This window comes from Gorilla gorilla, chromosome 3 (genome assembly GCF_029281585.2).
Source record: "Gorilla gorilla gorilla isolate KB3781 chromosome 3, NHGRI_mGorGor1-v2.1_pri, whole genome shotgun sequence".
Taxonomy (NCBI): Eukaryota; Metazoa; Chordata; class Mammalia; order Primates; family Hominidae; genus Gorilla; species Gorilla gorilla.
In genome coordinates, this window is record NC_073227.2 from 186,906,318 (window position 1) to 186,928,016 (window position 21,699).

Consider the following 21,699-nt stretch of genomic DNA (forward strand, 5'->3'; position numbering starts at 1 on the left):
AATGTTTTTGCTTCTGTGAAGTGATTTATCCTTGGACTGTTGATCTGTGTTTGATATAATCCATCAAGACATGGATCCTACTGCATATAAAAAGCCGTTACAAGAAAATAAAATCTAAAACATATTTGAATTTTATTTTATGTGTACTGCTTTTATCTGAAATGCAGTATTGACAAAGTACATTTTGCTTAGTCGAGTGCCTCCGTTTTCAAGTCAACCATCTGACTCAAAGAAGAGTGGGAATTTATTCTTGCAGAAAAAATTAATACTAATAAAGATGATGACAATGATAATCATTTGTAGTGATTGGGAGCTTGTTAAAAATGTAGAATCTGAGGCTCCTCTCCGGACTTACCAAATCAGAGTCTGCACTTTGGCCAGATTCTCTATGATTCTTATGCAAATTAAAGTTAGTGAAGCACTGCTTCAGTGTCTAGTGGCCACCACACTACCAACACTAAGAAAGGAAGAGACAGGCTGAGAGTCCCTGCCAGTGGATGATCAGAGCTATTTGCATTGTAAACGCACCTGATGGAAGTTTCATATAGCTAGTCAACTTGGATTTACCTTACAGTCTTAAAAAGTGTAAAATGTATTTTTATGAAAACCAACAAGCCTTATATTATAATTGGCAAAATATTTAACTTGGGTAAGTTTCTTGAGGGGGTCTGGCTTTAGGGATGCTGGAGCATTAGTGTTTTCTGCTGCATCTGTACGAAGCTGATTAGAATCTCGATTCAATTTCAGGCATCAAAACCACCCTCTTAGCTAGTGTTATAAACTATTCTGTACGCTCTTTGTGGCTTTGCTGCTATGAGAGTAAACGAAAGTAAGCATTCTTTGCTTCTTTAGACTGCCTTTCCATTGGAAATAGGGCCAGTGAGGGGTTTAAGAGAGAAATCTAATTATAGTAAAGATTTTTCTATATGTTGAAGTGATAACCTACATTTTACTAATTTCTATTTTCTTCCTTTCTAGATTCCCCATAAATCTAACCCCTTCCTTCTTATCTCATGTCAGTTTTGCACTGGGTGAATAATTTTATATGATAAACCTTTGATCAAAGCCTAAAACATTGCACAGCTTTTAGGACTGAAGTTTAAACTTCATAAATAACTAATTCTCTATAGTGGAAAACTTCATAAATATTAAGATTTAAATCCAATGAAAGACAGTAATTTGAAAAGCATGGATTTTGTCACTTTCTACGATTTTAATGTATTTTCTTTCTTTTCCTTTTGGTTTCACAGAAGAAAATCTGAAGAAAGTTTTAAAAATAAAGAAAATTGGTAAACCTGTAAAAAACAAATATCCCTGTATTTCTAGGCATTTTTCAATGTTCTACTCTCTCATGATTAATTTCTTATTTCTCAAGTTTTTTGTGCTTCCTAAAGTTACTGTGCTTTGACTCTGGCAGTACTAAGGTTGGTGTAGTTTGTATTCAAATAAACAGGGAGACTATTTTATTGTTACACTAATATATATGACGAACTTTAAAAGAGAAATTCACATACTAGTTATCAATGAACTCTCCCATGGTTTCACAATGGTTTATAGAGCTTTGCTTTATTAAGTAGCATAATACACTAGGTAAAAAAGATAGAGTCAGACTGGGAGCAGTTGCTCACTCCTGTAATCCCAGCATTTTGGGAGGCTGAGGCAGGAGTATTGCTGGAGGCCAGGAGTTCATTATCAGCCTGGGCAACATGGCACAACCCTTTCTGTACAAAAAATACAAAAATTAACAGGCATTACAAAAATTAGCCCAGCGCAGTGGAGTGTGTCTGTAGTCGCAGCTACTTGGGAAGCTGAGGTAGGAGGACTACTAGAGTCTGGGAGGTTCAGGTTAAGGCTACAGTGAGCCGTGATCACACCACTGCACTCCAGCCTGGGTAACAGAGAGACCCTAACTCAAAAATAATAAAAATAATAATAATAGAGTCACAGTGTTTTCAGGTTTTAGGGTAATGACTTGGTGGCTCTTGAAAATATGGACCATGTTATATTTGTCATTAAAGATAAAAAATCTGGCATCTAGTTGTTGCCTAAATAAATATTGACTAAAGTATTACTTTTGGTAGTTATATATCCATTTTACAGAGACTCAGAGGCAATGCCATCTTAAGATAAAGTGTATTATAAATTGTATGAAATGTGGTGAATGAATTGCTACAATAGCACTAGGTATTCTTTTGTCTTGATTGCACCTTGCATTATAAAATTATCTTAGTTTATAAAATATCACATGGTTTAGTTGTTACTGCTTTTCCTTTTTCTTCTCAGTGAAGACCTGCTGCTGGTCATAAGAATCCACAGAAGATGCAGACATTCTTATCCGATTTTCAGATATTTGTGAATTAGCTCATGATTGCCTATTTCTCTTTATTTAGAATCTCCATAATCAATAACCTTCTTATTCAAGGAAACTACTTTCCCCCTCTCCACAAGCAACAATGTAAAAAAATGGAGTTATGCCCTTTTACAGGTGGCTAATATTTGTCCTGTAACAGGTCCAGTACATTCAGTTATGATTACTTTCTGAAAGATCTGTCTGTATCCAGACCACGTTTCCATATTTTTAACAATGCTTTTCTAATTAGCTTTGTTTGTATTGATTTCACGGAAATATTTTACATTTTAATTCAACTTTTCTTTTTTTAGCTGTATTTTGGGGCGATATTGCCTTAGATGATGAAGACCTAAATATCTTTCAAATAGATAGGACAATTGACCTTACGCAGAACCCCTTTGGAAACCTTGGACATACCACAGGTATGGTTGATTGTTTCAGAAAATTTGTCTTTATTTTGGAGAAAATATACTCTTGAAGTGCTATAAATATTTTTGGATCATTTTTCATCTCCTGTTGATCAACTCTGACTTCCTATACACAAATATACATATTTAGAAATGCAGTTTTTATTCATAGTTTTCATTTTATTAATTTATTTTTTTACCAAACAGGTTGTAGTATTTGCTACATACTAGGTCTGGTTTAAGTGCTTTGCAGGTATTAATTCTCTGAATCTTCATGACAACCCCCTCAGGGTAGTTACTAATATTACTAAGATTTTAGAAATCAGCAGATTGAGATTTAGAAGGCTATACAGCTTTCTTATCGTCACATCATCAGGAAGTGGCCATGTCAGAACCAGAATTCAATTCTGAAAAAAGCTTGATTTTGTCCTCTTGAGTATTATATTAAGTTGCCTCTCATTTGGATATTGAGTTGCAAAATGTAAATTATTCTTAGAGAAATTATATAGGAAATGTATTTGAAATTATATAGGAATAATATTTGGAAAATTTATATATCTATATAATTTTTGTAAAAACCCCAGAAGGCAATTTTAATTTTAGTTGATTTAAACATGTTTGAATTATGCCTGTAAGAAACATGATATATGTAAAAGATTATTTCAGTTCTCATTTAACAATTTTTCAAATTAAAATTTCAAAGTTCTTTGTAGTATCTTGGTAAAATTTTTATCTGTGTATTATTTTGGAGAAAATTGCAAGGTTAGAAAGTTAAAATCTCTTTCTGTAATTATATTAATAGCTAAAATATTTATTTCATGTCATGCTTTTGATTTCATTGCATTCTCCCTTTTTAGTATTTTTATTTTCTCCTATTCTGTGGAAATACAGTATGTAGTCCTTTCTGGTATCAAATGCACATATATATTATGGACTTAAGACTTTTTACTGTGACTTTTTACTTTGCCCAATTTACTTTTTTTGCAACTTTTTACTATGACCAGTTTTAAATATATCGAAATATTTCTACCTATTAGATTGTAGAATAGTGGTATTCTTACTTGTTAGATTCAGCAGTTTTTAACAGTTTATTATTTTCACTGAATGTGTGTGTGTGTTGTGTGTGTGTACATACATGCATACGTGTGTTTAAAACAAATTTGAAGTCAACTGCGGAAAACGCACTTTAATATTATTAGGTAGTCTAGCATGTACTTTGTAAGAATAAGGATATTATTCTATATAATCAAAATACCATTATCAGATATAAAAATTTATTTAAAGTAGGAAGTATATAAGAGAAAGCCTAAGGAATTCATCTAAAATAATAACACTATGTAAAAATAGTGTGCTTTGGTGTTTGTTATACATAGTGACAATCTTTTCTAAAACATGTATCAATATGGGTGCTAATATTGCTGTGCAGTGTCATCACAGATAGTGTATCCCTCTAGATTATGTTTCTTGGCCAAATCTCCAGTTGCTATATCACCTGTAACACTGTCATGGAGGCAACGCATTCTGGACAGTAGAGCAATGATACAACAATAAAATGCTAGAGTTATTATAAGTTGCATTTCCAACTTTTATTAAAATTTTCATTAGCTCTAAGCTTTAGATCACTTCTTTGACCTCCCTTCTCCCATTATTTTGAAGGCATTAATTTTCTATGATTTTAAATTTTTAAAATGTTATTTAATTTTATTTATTGTTAAACTCTGAGACCATAATAATTGGAAGAAAAATAGTGTTATTTTAGACATAGAATAAAACAGATCATACTGATAATAATAAAAACACTTACTCTAAATTTTTCTGTGGAAGGTACATGTTTGAAAGTTCAATAGTAACTTGCACTACTCAGTTGAATTGCAAACAATGTAATATAAATATAGTTGTTACATAATGGTCATTTCAAACATCATTGATGCCATACTTTTAAAATGTTTCTCCTAATTGCTTAGGAATGAATGTATTTAAGTATTACCTCATCTTTCTAAAATGTGCAATGAAAAAATTTCAAAAATGTTTCTCAAGATGCACAGCAAAAATGTGGCCATGTAATGCAAGTAATTAAGTAGATTATTAGTCAGTGAACAAGCACTCTAACTTATTTGCCTTATAAGGACTTATTTGATTTTTCCCTTAAGAGGCTTATATAGCAATAGATTTTATCATTATTTTTTAGCTTCAGTCTAGGTAATTAGGTGCATCACAATTTTAAATAAAAAAATAGATATTGGAAGGAAATAGTTCAAGTGATTTGTGAATAGTTCGAGTTGTCGTCGTGGAATTATGGCTTTCTTTGTCTTAGCCCAAAGATACTCTATGAACCATAGATACTCCATGTTACTACAAATTCATAGGCACTTGTTAAGATGTCATTAGTGGTTATATTGGTTGTTTGCTGAATGATAACTTTTTCCTATTTGTCTAATAAAAATTCAAGGAGAATAGAGAAAATAGGTGACAAAACCGAGAATAGCATTTTATAAAAGCCCTGGAATGAAAATCTGGAGACTTGAATTATTGCCAAATGCTATGCTTTCTGACTTATGACAGGAATCTACCTTTTCTAGGTTTTGTTGGTAAAATTGCAAGAACACATATTGCCTTATTCCTACCGTTTCCTATTCCTTTTGCACTACAGACTTTTTTTTACACTCTGTTTTTTATAAATTTTTCAAATTACACAGGGTAACAGAATATATTTTGCAGCTGAACATTCGTTTGGATTCCTGTGGCTTTTTCCAAATTATGTTTTTGATTTCTATAAATTCAACTAAATTTTCAAAATGTAGTTGAATATATTGTTAAAATGTGATATGCTTTAAAAAGTTTTTGAAATTCATGGAAGCTTTGGAAGAAAACATGCATTACACATTTGCTCTTCTAATGTTTTTATTTCCATTTGCTGATTTGGCCTTCGAAAATATTCAGTTTGCACTGGGGGAATAGCTGGCATGCAATCAACAGGGCAGAACAACTTGCTGTCATTCTATATAGCACTATGTGATGTCAAGGTCACAGTAAAGAAAAATGTTTCAAATTATCAATAGATGACTCAATTGTCGTGATGTCCAAATAAAGTCATTTACATTGCTTTCTGAGTCTCCCCATCCCCTTATTTTAGTTACCAACATTGGTTGCTGTAGAGTTTTTACCCCCTTCAAAGATTCATGGATATTCATAATTTCAACACTTTAAGACCACATAAAAAATGACCAAAGAGAAATCATTGTTGCCTGTGACTGTTTTTTATTTGCAAGAACTTTAACATATTTTGAGTTTAACTTGTTTCCTTTCATTCTTTAAGGTGGACTTGGAGACCATGTTATGTCAAAGAAGCGAGGGGCCCTCTACCAACTTATAGACAGGATAAGAAGAATTGGCTTTGGTATATCAATGTTTAAAGTTGCAGACGCTTGACTTGATGTACAGTAAATATTATACTCATAGCAGTTCAGTTTATTAAAATCAGTGTGCCATTATGATGTGAAGTATGTAAATAATATATTCTAAAACTTTTTATTTTGCTAGCTCATATCTGATCAAAGCCTTTTAGAACTCATTTGGAATAATTTGAAATGTTCCTTTAATTTATTTTAAGATTCTCTTTATTAAAACATGTATCAGGTGTTTATTTTATTATTGATACTTATTTCCAGGCAATTCAGCATCACACCAAGGTATTTTTATAAAGCCTGGAGTTATATCAATTTTAACCAAGTGAAAAAATATCATGGTTATTTGTTTTGAAATAAATCTACTTAAAGTAAAATGAAAAACTAATTACCAGATTTAAAAAGTTAAAATGTTTTGACCATTCAAAAAATAGAAAATAGTTATAAATATATATAAACATTCAGAAAAACTTCGTCTGGTTCATAATTAGTTAATATTTACAGTATTGAATGTATTAAAAATTATTTGTAGATTTTAGAGGTTTGTTTAAAATCCTGTATGCATAGCTCATATTCTAACGTTCCTTAAATTGATGGATTACTAATTAAATGCTTGAAGTATGTATTTCCAAGGAATAATTTTCCCAAGCAAAGGTGCTTTGCTCCAGGCTATTGAAAAGACAGACATGTTAGAGACAGAGTCCCTATTTGTTGTGTCAAAGTATACACCAGTGGCAGGACATTCATACTGACAGTGATAGATAAGAAAGAATAATCATGTAAATTTAGGAGAAACAAAAACAGCAACAAAAATATTATGAAAGGCCATTAAGAAAAGGAAAAGACTATAGACTTGAAAGCTGCTCCAGAATAGAATGCATTTTGTTCGTGTTGTGTACTGACCTCTAAATCATGCTGCATTCCTTAATATGAATCCTGAGGAAACTGGAATGGAGATAGCTTGTTTGTACGGGAGGCTGAGACCATATTTGTCTTAATGTTACTTCATTTACTACCTGTATAATATAGTGTTCTTAATTTTAGACTGTACTATAGAATATCAGTTCAGATTTGAAGGATTAGGAAACTAGCAGGAGTAATAAGAATCTTAAATATCATGGGACTTTATTAAACAATATCTGTTTTAACTGTTGGTGAATTGATAGTGGCTAGCAAGACACGAAACAGAAAACAAATTTTCTGTGGCCTATAAGCCTGACTGACTTCTATCCACTTTAGGCTGTTGTATGGATATGCAACAAAATTCACTCACAGAACATTAAGAAATAGTATTTTGACATGAAATACTTCAATATTTTAATGCTTTTGTTCAAGTATGTAATATAACTGAAGTTTTTCTGTAATGCATTTTGACTTCTGGCATTTATACAAAAAATATGTAAATAAGACATTTTAACTTTTGTCCTTTAAGAGGTAAATGATTCCCTGACCAAGAACTTCTGTTTCACAGAATGTTTTAAATGTCACTGCAGGCTTGGAGCAAAACAACACAGTTAAGGGAAAAGTACCTCTACAATTCTCAGGGCAAAATGAGAAAAATCGAGTTCCCAGAGCCGCTACATCAAGAACGGAAAGAATATGGCCTGGAGGCGTTATTCCTTATGTTATAGGAGGCAACTTCACTGGTAAGATACTCCCAGCATGTCTGTTTTCATAAAGAAATAAAAACTATCATACAGATTAAGTGTCTATTTTTATAGAATATTAACATAAGATACATAGTATTAAGTCAAGGTTGGAAAACTACTTCATTAACTTAGGTTATTAGTGTAGAGTGTCTTTGAAATTGAAAACATATCTTTGGTATTGTGTTCTAAGAGTTTAAAGCACTGTTCTGGTTTTTAAACAGAGTTTCAGATGTGCCTATTAAATTTGGAAGCTGATCTCTTTCAACTGACAGGAAGAATGTATGCCTCATTTATAGAGCCTTGTAGACACATATTTGTAGAGATAGTGAGCTTTAGCCCTCTGATTATAAAGTGAGTGTCCGTTCTTAACAATGACTCATTTGTGGTGCCATAAACTAGTATTCTTTGGTTGATGATAGTGGTGGCATTCTGCACTGCTCAGCCAGACTTAGGGTAGAGGATCCAGCAAGAAGCATTCTTCCTGGGGAAGCCACCTTTTCATTAACATCACACATTTTTTCTAGGCAGCCAGAGAGCCATGTTCAAGCAGGCCATGAGGCACTGGGAAAAGCACACTTGTGTGACTTTCATAGAAAGAAGTGATGAAGAGAGTTACATTGTATTCACCTATAGGCCTTGTGGGTAAGTAGAACTAGGTAGGGACTGACTTAAGGAAAAAAAAAATTAAAAGGAAAACAATTAAATGTCCATAGGTAAGATTTATTTCTTAAGATTTGCTTTGTATTTTGGCCATGAGAAAGTCTGGATTTTCCATAAAAATGTTGTATACTAGGTATGTGTATTCTTTGATCACAGTCCTCTGTGCATCTACTGCAAGTGTATTCTTTTCTACCACCTCAGTTACTTTCTAACAATGACATCACCAACATCCCACTCACCTGAGCTAGAAACTTCAGTATAGTCAACTAGGGATTCTGTTGTGTTGTCTCTAAAATAGTGCAGTAAGTTTTTATTGATAGTCACTGTATCTTTTGATTTCAACTTCTATTCCATGTCAGTGCCCTAGTTCATTCACGTATTTATCATCTCACACCTGGTCTGTTTATACATCATTAACCTAGATATTTTTGGATAGTTCCCTAAATTTTTAGTTATGACTCATTCAGCAGTGTTTCCTTCTAAATTAACTTCGGCTTGATATGTTTTGGTTACATTTGAAATACTTCCTCCATCTTATCTATTTAATATTTAAGAGATCCAAATCTAGGCTATCCTTGTATCTTTCTGGTTATCTAATAGGAAAGGATATAAACTCATCTTGCATATTTCTAAATCCATAATCTATTCAGATCAGTACATCTTTCCTCCTTCCCACATATCAATTTTGTAAAACACATCCAAAGTTCTGATCACTTATTATTTTATTGCCTAATATCTGTTTTCAATAAATTTATATTTATATAAATTATCTTTTTTTAATAATCTCCCATTTCACGTATTTTATCCTGCCAAACTGTTTTTCCTCATTCACTATCACATCTTCACGTTTTTGCTCATGATAGTTTTGCTGCTTGGAATGCCTTTACCTTCCTTTTCTTATCAGTGGAAATCTTTCACATCTTTCATTCTCACCCATTCCTGAGCTGCCCACATTGGGATTTTGCTCCTACCCATAGCTGTAATCGTAATATTACCACAGTTTATCCAAATGTCTGTCTTTCTCAATGATGAGGATGGTTAAGTTACTTCTGTGTCCCTCATGACACCCAGCCCACTACTTTACACGTAGGCCATCAAGAAAGTACTGACAATTTAAACATCAACTAAGGAGCTGGGCACGGTGGCTCACGCCTGTAATCCCAGCACTTTAAGAGGCCGAGGCAGGTGGATCACTTGAGGTCAGGAGTTCGAGACCAGTCTGGCCAATATGGTGAAACCCTGTCTCTACTAAAAATACAAAAATTAGCCAGGTGTGTTGGGGCGCACCTGTAATCGGGAAGCTAAGGCAGGAGAATAGCTGGAACCTGGGAGGCAGAGGTTGCAGTGAGCCGAGATTACGCCACTGCACTCCAGCCTGTGCAACAGAGGAAGACTCCATCTCAAAATAAATAAACAAACAAACATTATTTAAGTACATTGTGCATATTCCTCACACACAATAAAAGAATGTTAAGAATTTTTCTTTTACGTTACAAGATTGTGAGACTTTCAGGGGATATTTAAGGACATGTATTTCAATTATTTTAGAAATGTGAAAACTAAAATGTGGTTTGCCCAAAGAAACTTAAATCTGTAGTTGCACTCCTGAAGTTAGCCCCTTGAGTATTAATATATATATATATGGTATTAATTAATATATACATCTATATATATAATTCATATAATGTGATATGTATATATTAATATATATTTGTACATGCATATACATATGTGTATTAATATATACCTATATTTGTGATTTTTATAGTAGTAATGCAGTAATGCTGAATTTTGGTAATTTATCTTGCTACTCATTTTACAGTTCAAACTTTTCTCTGTGTTGTGTTTTTGGTGCTAGGAAGGATGATACTTGTATAGGAGGAGTTGATCACTGACTGGCAAAGCATTATAATCATTCTAACTTCATTTGGAATTACCATTGTTGACACAATTTTATAAAACATCATATTTCATGATGATTTTTCTATGATAATGCTTCACTTAAATTTCATAAAAATTCACTTAAATTATTAAAGAGCTTGGTAGTTGGTGTGCACAAAGTACTTCAGCTCAACTAGAATAAGATACTTGTCAAGTCAAGCACATTAGCACTCCTATGGGGCTTCAATATTGGGTCTTTCATCTCATAAAAAAAGACAACAGTGTGGCAATAAATGTGTAGCATTTAACAATATCTAGTGTAATTGTTCATTGAGAGCCTGCAAGGTAGTGTCATTGATGTTGATGGCAACATACATCAATTCTATTTCTAACTTTAATCTAGTAAGAAACACATCTTACCATCACTTTCATTTAGCTCTCCCACAAAGTTAGGCAACTGGTAACTCTTGCGATTTTTTAAAATAAGAGCTAAAATAATCTTGCCCATATTTATAGGAAGGACTATTATGCATGAAACTACCTGTGTCTTTTAGAACATTAACTATTATTTCCCACCTTATTCTACTATAGTCAGCTCTTATTCAATTAACATTTATTGGTACATTTTCTGTATCAGGCCTTTAGTAGATGGGAAAATAATAAAATATAATAAGCAAAAGGTGGAGGTCAGGACTTTTTGCCACTTAGCTTCAGTGCATTTCCTCTTCTTCAATTGTATTATAAGTATAGTTTATGTATGACTGCAAGCATATTTGTATATATAGGCACATGCATGTTTCTAAATATATGATCTCTTTGATTCATCTTCAGTGGGACATATGCTTTAACCCTCACCCTTATATTGGTAAAAGGTTTGAACTGAGCTATAAGTATTTTATTTACATTTGCGTTTAGTACAACAGTATGAGAGAACTCTGGTTGTAGCTGATTAGCAGGCTGCTCATCAGACTTTCTCAGCTACTTATCCTTATAGAGACAGGTAAGAGAGGAGGTTCTCTAACTGCCTTCTTATTTCTTCTTTTCCTTATTTTTTTCTTCAACGAAGTATTTTTCAGTGAACAGTTATTGTCATCAGTGGCATTTATTTATTTTGCAAGATGATTGATTATTATTAGCAAAATGTGAGATTATTTTATGATAGAGATTGATTTCATTCTTTGTGAGAGATTTATATAACTATGTTTATTACCTCAGTCTATTATGTAGCCTTTTATAGCTAAATAGATTCTATTTACATGACTTCTCTTCTTTTATTAGATAATTTTTGTGGAACAATCTTACTTTTTTAATCTACTTATCTGTAATGATTGCCAAAAAAGTAAATAAACAAAAAAATTACAGTTAACCTGTTTAACTAATCTTTAAATTTTATGATTAAATGGTATTTAACGTTGGTCTATTTGATTATTCAGGTTATAAAAGTAGATACTTTTGAGCCGGACGCGGTGGCTCATGCCTGTAATCCCAGCACTTTGGGAGGCCGAGGCGGGCGGATCACGAGGTCAGGAGATCAAGACCATCCTGGCTAACATGGTGAAACCCCGTCTCTACTAAAAATACAAAAAAAATCAGCCGGACGTGGTGGCGGGTGCTTGTAGTCCCAGCTACTCGGGAGGCTGAGGCAGGAGAATGGTGTGAACCTGGGAGGCGGAGCTTGCAGTGAGCCGAGATTGCCGAGATTGCACCACTGCACTCCAGCCTGGGGGACAGAGCAAGACTCCGTCTTAAAAAAAAAAAAAAAAAAGTAGACACTTTTTCATCCTATACTTGTTGAATTCTCATTTTGTCCCACTTAACATACTAAGTTTTGGGAATGTAAAGTTGAACATAAGGTGTTTTCTCTCCTCAAGGAGGTTATATAGTTAGGCAGTAGGGGTGTGCTAGCCAGGATTCTTCTTTGCAAACAGCAGAGACTGGCTAACTTAAGCAGAAAAAACGATTTATTAGAAGGTCCTTGTCTCCATTTGAGACCACCTCAGCCTGGACTTTGTTGTCCATATAACTATCAGCATTTTGATCAAAACCATTCAACAAGTCTCTAGGAAGTTCTAAACTTTTCCACATCTTTCTGTCTTCTGATCCCTCCAAACTGTACCAACCACTGCCCGTTACCCAGTTCCAAAGTTGCTTCCACATTTTCAGGTATTTTTATAGCAGTGCTCCACTCCCAGTACTAATTTTTTGTATTAGTCTGTTTTCACACTCCTATAAAGAACTACCTGAGACTGGGTAATTTATAAAGAAAAAAGGTTTAATTTATTCACAGTTCTGCATGGCTGAGTAGGCCAAAGGAAACTTACAATCATGGTAGAAGGCAAACGAGAAAGCACGTACCTTCTCCACAAGGCAGCAGGAGAGAGAGAGAGTGCAGGGGAAACTGTCACTTTTAGACTATCAGATTTCGTGAGAACTCCCTTATTATCACGAGAACAGCATGGGGGAGACCACCCCCCTGATCCAGTCACTTCCCACCAGGTCGGTCCCTCGACATGTGGGGATTACAATTTGAGATGAGATTTGGGTTGGGACACAGAGTCAAACCATATCAGCCACAAAGTCCAGCTAATTTTTGTATTTTTTTTGTAGAGATGAGGTTTCACCATGTTGCCCAGGCTGGTCTCAAACTCCTGGGCTCAAGTGATCCACCTGCCTCAGCCTCCCAAAGTTCTAGGATTACAAGCATGAGCCACCATGCTCAGCCCTGGAAAACTTATTAAATCAAAACAAAAAAGAAACTGAGTTATTTTAATGAAAAGGTAAATGGCGATTAACCTAAATAATTGAAACTATTTCAAATACAGCACACAAAAAGGCAGAACCAGTTCCACCTTCATGGATAATCTAATAGATTAGCTTCCAAAGGAGTTTTGTTCCAAAAGGGTTTGGTCTACCAAATAATGTTCCAAATGGGTTTTGTTCTACCAAACCAAGGCAAAAGTAGGAAGTAGCAGATTTTGATTTACCTGATTACCATCTATGACTTATGGAAAGGTGAGGCTTTTCTGTTGATAGGGAAAGTTTTTGCTCGATGCTACAGGTAGACCTTAAAATGTCCAGACTTTAAAAGTGGCACACAAATGAGAAACAAAAATCCAACAGCCATATACAAGAAAACAGCATCAAACCTGGATGACATTAGAAACTAAGATAATATTTAGACATTTTAAAATCGCATTAAAAATACATATTACCCTTTCTTTCCATGACTAATATTTGTCTAAGCATATATGTAGTTATTTTCTTAATCTGAGAGTCTAGAATTCATCTGTCCCCAAGACCTTTAATTAGTTGGGGATCAAAACACCACATTTTTGTTTTTTCACAGGACCATTGTAAAATAATACCTCGGAATAAGGCAGTGTGAAATCTATTTTTCCTTTCCAGTGTAAAACCTCATCTTATAGGAAATTGCTATGAGAGCAATTATGCTAAAAAGGATGTTTTAGATGAAATAAATTGACCACATTGCTTTACTGTCTCCCACATTTTGACTTGCAAATAACTATATTCCCTGAATAAAGCCAGTAAGAATGACTCAATAGGGGTAATTTAGTTGCTGTATAATCATCAGATGCTTCAGTTTCCTTACTATTGACTTAAGGTAGCAAATATTTTAGTTTAAATATCTCCAAAATTTGAAATTTTTTTTGTTTTTTTCTTCATCTAATATATTTTTAGGCATGTAATAATATTCAAATATATAATAAGTACCTATATATGAATTAAAGCATATTATTTGAACAAAAAACTACCTGGGGCAAAAACAAATTTCATTGATTCCTCTTTTCACCCACCAATCACCTCTTTCTTCTTTCTATTACTGATTTATTAAACTCAGTTAACTGCTATAATAAATTTGTAAATGATGAGTACAAATTAATTCATCTAACTGGCGTAGTATGGATGAAAATTATTAGGCGTTTAAAGCCTACAGAAACAATTTGAAAATGAAAAAAAAGGGCAGGGGAGAGGGAGATAAGGATTTATATTTGTGGAAAATCAAAAGGGCTGTCAAATGTCCTTATCCCAGAAATTGAAATAGTGAAATTCCTTTTAATCATTCGGTCAATTAGTTTTTGGCATTTTTCTCTTCCAATTTAATATATCAGAAGAGGCAGTTGGCAACGTCTGGTGCGTCATGATCCCAACTATTCAAAGCCGACCATTTAGTGCCCTCTGTTGCTGTGCTATTGATGTTATTTTAATTTAAACTCTAATTATTAAAGTTTTAGATATATTTATAATTGTAGCTGCTATAATATTATGCCATTTAAAATTTATTTTAAAGTGGGCATCCTGTGTGCTCAGTCTTTCCCACCCTGTGTCCCAAGAATATTTGGGACTGTCATACACTCACACACTTACACTTGCACACACACCCAGTGACTAGATGGAACTTCTATATTTTGGATAGAAAAACATCATTTTTTCTATCCATCGAGGCTGGCCACAATGGCCCACATTTGTAATCCAAGCACTTTGAGAGACCAAGACAGGTGGATCACCTGAGGTCAGGAGTTCAAGACCAGCCTGGGCAACACAGTGAAACCCCATCTCTACTAAAAATACAAAAATTAGCCGGGCATGGTGGCAAGTGCATGTAATCCCAGCTACTCCGGAGGCTGTCAGGAGAATCACTTGAACCTGGGAGGCAAAGTTTGTAGTGGGCTGATTGTGCCACTGCACACCAGCCTGGGTGACAAAGCAAAACTCCATCTCAAAAAAAAAAAAAGAAAAATGTCATTGAATATGTATAAATATCAATCAATTGATGAAAATTTGCAGAAAGACATTCCTGGATGTTTCACATTCTATTTGACAGTCCAGGAGATTCTTTCAGATGATGAAATAAAAAATCAATCTCAATTATTAGACTGCTCATTTGACACAAATCATAAATATCATTCATTATACTACTCCCGGTTGTTGATTTTTCTTTACTACTTGTCTTAGTCTAATCAGGCTGTTATAACAAAATGTCTTAGACTGGGTGGCTTTTAAACAACAAACATTTATTTCTCACAGTTCTGGAGACGGGGCACTGCAGAATTGGTGTCTGGTAAGGGCCTGCTGTGGTGCATAGACGGATGTGAGATGTGTTTTTGCTGTGTTCTCACATGTCAGATGGGGTCAGGGGAGCTCTCTGGGGCCTTTTTATAAAGGCAGTGATCTCTTTATAAAGGCAGAGTCCTTCTGATCCTCAAATCACCTTCCAAGGGCTCTGCATTCAAATACTATCACCATGAAGATCAGGTTTCAACACGTGAATTTTGGGGGGATATAATATTCAGTTCCTAGCACCAGTTAACTGTTAACCTTACTTAATTCATCTTTTGAAAATAATGTTCTTTCCTTTCTTTTTTTCTTTTTTAAGAGACGGGGTCTTACTCTGTTGCCCAGGCTGGAGCACAGTGGTACGATCCTAGCTCACTGCAGACTCAAACTCCTGGGCTCAAGTCATCCCTCCACCTCAGCCTCTGAAGTAGCTAGGATTACAGGTTTGCGCCACTATGCCCAGCTAATTTTTGAATTTTTTGTAGAGATGGGGTCTTACCATGTTTCCTAGGCTGGTCTCAAACTCCCGACCTCAAACAGTCCTCCCAGGTTGGCCTTCCGAAGTGCTAGGATTACAGGCATGAGCCACTGCAACCAGCCAAAAGTAATTTTCTTTAATTAACTTCTTCTTTGAAACGTTTCTTTTATTAACAAAATTCTTCCATGAGTAGAAAAAGTAATTTCTTCTTTTTGATAAACCAACATCTTTCATAAATAAGTTTAACTCTCTTTTTCTCAAAGAGGAAAAATAAACTTTCTTTACTTTAATACTGAAATAATATTGAATTATTGTCAGATAACCACACTGACAAAGTAGTAACCTAAGTAATTAATATGAATTCTGAGGATAAAATTATATTAGAAATAAATGTGTATTATGGCTTCAGCTTAACTATATGTCTTAGAAATACAACATCGTCATCATGATATAAGTGTCATCACCATGATAATTAGTTTATTTTCTGATGTATTTCTGAATGCTTCTAAAAATGATGTAAGCATATTTTCTAATATATAGATAATTACAAAAGCACTTGAACTGATTATTTGGAAACTTTTGTTGAACTTAAATTTGAAAGGATACCAGAAACTAGTCATATGTAGTAATAAGAGGTTGTTCTGCTCCTGAATGTGTCGGACCTTATAGCTCATCACTATTCACAAAAAATTCACCATATTGTCAGTTGTCCAGCACCACCTTTCCACCACCATCTCCGCTTTCTCTTTTATTCCAGATGCTGCTCCTATGTAGGTCGGCGAGGAAATGGACCTCAGGCAATCTCTATCGGCAAGAACTGTGATAAATTTGGGATTGTTGTTCATGAATTGGGCCATGTGATAGGCTTTTGGCATGAACACACACGACCAGATCGAGATAACCACGTAACTATCATAAGAGAAAACATCCAGCCAGGTGAGAGGCATAGAATGTGTTGGGTTTAAGGCTGACAGGGTATCTTTGAATTGTATTTATGCAGTTTATTATTTCACTTTCCCAAAAATGTAAACTGATATTTTTGATATGATAGAGTAACATTTTGCTTGATTAAAAATCACCCATGATGATTTTATATTTTAATTTTTTTCCTGGAGACTGTGTGATTTCATGCATTTTTTAGACTTGCTTTCTTTTTTAAGATTTAGCTGTTTTATTTCTAAACTTTGGTGCTTTCCAAGAATGGGTGTGAGCTATTGAGCCATAAATTAATATTATTAAATGTTTCTTTTTTACTGAAGCATTTTTTGTACTTAGTTCTATAATTTATGTTATAAGGATTTTAAAAAGGCCTGGGGTTTGCCATAAAACGTGCTGCTACCATAGGAATCTGTGTTATACCAGGTACAATTTCTGGAGAAAATGCAGTGAAATGAGTCATTTCCAAGCTAATATAAATAGTTTTTTCTGAGATTTTTCTCTTAAACCTGACTACCCTAAAGACAAATTCTTAGGAAAATTTTCAGTAATTGAAATATAATTTCTACTTAAAACCTATTTTTTTCTGATAGTTGATATTTGATAATGGCCTCAATGTAAGACTTTTTATTTAACTTTTACGTGCATAAAGATCAGTATATTTCAGTTGCCGAAAAATATTCTGTTGTTTGGAATTTTCTTGTAAGGTATTTTAAGCACAAGCAAAGTAAAAAGGTGTTTTTATTTTCTTATTCATGATCAGTTTTGTTACAAACATTGAATTCCTTCTGTAATTAACAATACTGATCTCTTTATTTGCTCATTATATATTTGATGCCAATTATTTATTGAGCCAATGTTAGGCGTTGAAGATACTGTCATGGAAAATACAAAGTTTAGTGTGGGATATGTGCATATATATAAATGATTGCAAGTGAATGAGAAAAGTGACAGTAGTTAGTAATATATGTTGAGAATACCGTAGAGTCCAAGCAAGGCATGACGAAAAGTGCCTTAGTGAGTCAAGGGAGTTGTAAAGGAATGGAAATTTAGAAGTAAAGCAGAAGTATTTCAGGCAGACAGAAGAGTGGTTAAATTTCAAGCGAAAAGGACTTCATGAGCAAAGCTACAATTACAGAAAATTGAATTATTTTTATGTGACCATTATGGTTGATGGTAAGTTACAAGTGGGAGATTAGTTGGTATCTTATCCTTTACTTAGAAAAGATTCTCTATGATGTAAACCTGGGGAGGAAATTCAGGTTTTATTCTCTAGCTAGTGGGGAATAATTAAAGGATTATAAGCAGGAAAAGTTCAGATTAAAATAAAGAGAACTCATTTTCCCAGTCAGACTTATAGCGATCGTTAACTGGGTGTGGGGAGGGGGGGATGTGTGCCTGAAGTCCAGGAAACCTCATAGAAATCTAAATAAGTAGGTATGAGAGGTGACTAAGTTCTTAGGGTAGTACACATCAAGAGGAAGAAGAAGAAATAGTCTTTCAAAAATATTTTAAGAGGAATATCATCATGTGAGGGGAAATCTTCAAAAGTTTTCTTTTTAGGCAACAAGATGAATGTTGGTACCATCACATGAAACATTTGAGATATTGAAATATTGATAAAACAGCATGTTTTTGAGAAAGAGAAGGACAAATAATGATTCAATTTAACATATCCTTGAATTTAAAAAGCCTTTGTATGATCCTTATTTTGTAGAGAAAGGAAAGGTGAGTCTGGACTTCAGGATGTATCTAAAGATAAAAATTTGACATAGATTTGACTAATTAGGGAAAACTGGATGGAGAAGAAAAAAAGGTTGAGACTATAAAATGGGTAAAAACAATATTTAAGCAATACTTGGTAGAGTATGTCCTAAAAGACTAAGAAGGTATTGCCTGAAAGGTAAGAGAAAAATCAGTGGATTGTGGTGTCCTAGAAGCCAAGGAAATAAATAATTTGAAGAATGGTGAAGTGATCTGTAGGGTTAGATATCAAAATAAGTTAAAAAAAAGTATTCTCGTCTATATAGAAGACTCTAATGAATGAGCCGACTATCAAGATTCGTCCTATATATCACTAGGAGGGAAATAAAGAGGAAATAAATCTGAAAATTATTTCAACTACCACATAAATGAGAACTTTGCTGTTACCAAGAGTTATGAGTGTTTTCTATTTGCCAAACATTTTATTACGTGGAAAAAATTTATAAAAGATGTAACTTTCAAAAATGATTTTTACTCTTAAAAATAGGATCCTGTTTCAATATAAATATGTACCTGAGACAAGGAGAAGTGTATATAATGTGTAGTATAAATAAATGTGCAATCCTAAAACAGTGCTAAGGAAATTATGGTTTGTAATATTTTCTTTTGACTAAACATTATGGCCAACAGAAAAAAATCTATTGGGTGAGATTTCCTGAATGATGGGAACCACTGTAACAGAGCAATTCCAGTATAAAAGTGTTCATGTTGAAGATTAATCTTCAACAAATTTATGATTTGCTGTCACTCAGAAACTTAAGATCAAGTCTTAGTCAAGGGTGATGTCTAATAAGCACAAACTTTGGCTTCACGTTTATATGCAAAATCAGTGATTATGATAGGAACCAAATTGGTATAAGGATTGGGTTACTCTAATCCATGTTAGAATATGATTTCAAGAAGGAGGCTTGCCATTTTTAAAATTGTCAAATGTGGTTTCCCTTAGTGCTATGTATTCTGCTTCTCTTTCCTTTCATGTAATAAGTCTACTTTTCTGTTATTTGAGCTGTGTATGGCTATGTTGTTTTTAACTAACAAAAATTGTTGTGTCATATACACGTTAAGTTCTCAAGTTAGATGCATTAAAATGTATTGCTGAAGTTGCGTAATGTTCTACTTTCAGAAATTTTTATGGAATATTTTGCTTTAGTTAGAGAATCTGGTCCCATATTAAGTTCTAAATTGAAATCTTACAGGTTAATAAGTATAAAATTAGATCCATAGCTTTTTGAAAATCTGATCATAGATTTGTTATATTAGACTTCAGATTCCTTATGAGACAGTTGTTTTAACAGTTGCCTCTATCATGGGTTGAAGAGTATGTTGAATATTTCCCAAGAATGGTTGTAACATAAATAGACCTATCAGAGATTTGTGGAGCACGTATTTCATTATAAGGTCTGGTTAGTTAATTTTAAATTGTGTATTGTGTAAATTCATTCAAAGACAGACTAAAACACTTTGGTCTGGGACTTGGGTTCTGTAACTCCAGGTTGATTCTTCATTCTTAATTCTCAAGTGAATACCCCATATTTCCTTTATCACGTATTGGAGAGACATAACTCAATTTCTTTATTGCCTTTAGAAAACTCTGTATTAATGGGATCTTTTTATATTTGATTGAAATATGACAATTGGAATTAAAAACCTAAGTAGATGAATAGCATAATAGTTCCATTTTTAGCTCCAAAAGTGAATTTGGAATTCCTGTAGCTCATCTTTCTTTGTATTTTGATGTTTCAAAGCTTTTTGTTACATAAGTGATATGATTTGTACAATCTTTGGGTACTTAAATTGTGAAAACTGAGTCACCAAAGCTTAAACTCTGTTTTAAGAAATGTGTCTTTCTGGAATCATTGAATTTAAGTCTGTGTTCTTTTCAAATTTCGAGAAATAATACTACAATACAGACACAAACAGGCAATTGAAAAATCTGTTAAAAATGAAGATGTCCAGAAGTTAAACTAACAGATGTGGAAATTTGGAAAAGCATTTACGTTCTGAAGCATGTTCTTCTTAATCTCAAAGGAGAACTGCCTTTTCATCAAGAATAAACTTGTTTCATTTTTAAATGAAAGTAGAGAATTTGCTGTTACTGTTTTATCTTGAGTGATGAAATCGTGGAGCAAAAGCCTGCAGAGCTCTGTTTAACTAATATTGCTTTTATATCTTCTCCTATTGTTTCATAGAAAGGATCTAAACCAAATAGGAAGATGATTTTTGTATGACCTGGCAAACCTAGTCATAAAAATGGGAAGCTCATTAGATAAAAACATAACTTTTTGTAATTATTTGTACATTACCGAAAGTGCAGTAAGATTTTAAAGAAATAAATATTATGAGGTGGTAAAAGAGCATACATATAAAACAAAGTATGCTTTTTCGTAGTCCACCTTTTTGCAGAAATTAACACTTTGTTCCAATTCAATATTGCTTTTCAATATGATGGTAGAGTGAAGACAGTTGCTTTCTGCATGTGCCTGTGTGTTTTGTATGTAAATTCGATCAGCAAGATCAGTCATTTCACAAAGAACAGATGCAGGTGTAGGAAAGGCCTTCTGGTCTATTTTCTGTCAGTTAAAAGGCTTCTGAGATTTTGTTTATCCCTGGTTCTTAGGTCAAGAGTACAATTTTCTGAAGATGGAGCCCGGAGAAGTAAACTCACTTGGAGAAAGATATGATTTTGACAGTATCATGCACTATGCCAGGAACACCTTCTCAAGGTTGGAGTCTCAGGTTATACCTTTTGACTTTTAATTCCTTTCCTCCATGTGGTTCCTCACAAAGCTATGCCTGACGTTAGAACTAGAATTACTTCCAAATATTGCTACCTAACTGCATAAAGTAGAAAAATAATTCATGAACATTTATAGACAAGAGCAAGTATTTAAAATATATTTTAAATTCTCTACCAAATATATGAATTTAATATATAAAATTTATACCAATAAGATGGCATAAATTATGTAAACAATTTTATATTCCTAAATCATTAAAAAGTTGAATTAAAAGCATTACCAAACCAATCAGCATGTTAAATTGGCAAAGAATTGTTTAATGAAAATTGGATATTCATAAGCTAAATAGGTTATTT

At 33.5% G+C, this 21,699-nt stretch overlaps 1 protein-coding gene across 1 annotated transcript in view; it reads left to right on the forward strand.

The window, feature by feature from the left end:
* TLL1 (tolloid like 1) overlaps positions 1-21,699 on the forward strand; it is a 233,239-nt gene that overhangs the window by 117,193 nt on the left and 94,347 nt on the right. Inside the window, exons 2-7 of the mRNA XM_019025068.4 lie at positions 2,662-2,772; positions 6,074-6,154; positions 7,655-7,807; positions 8,335-8,452; positions 16,663-16,841; positions 21,223-21,328. Coding sequence (XP_018880613.2) covers positions 2,662-2,772; positions 6,074-6,154; positions 7,655-7,807; positions 8,335-8,452; positions 16,663-16,841; positions 21,223-21,328 — 748 coding nt within the window. The remainder of the gene's footprint in view (positions 1-2,661; positions 2,773-6,073; positions 6,155-7,654; positions 7,808-8,334; positions 8,453-16,662; positions 16,842-21,222; positions 21,329-21,699) is intronic.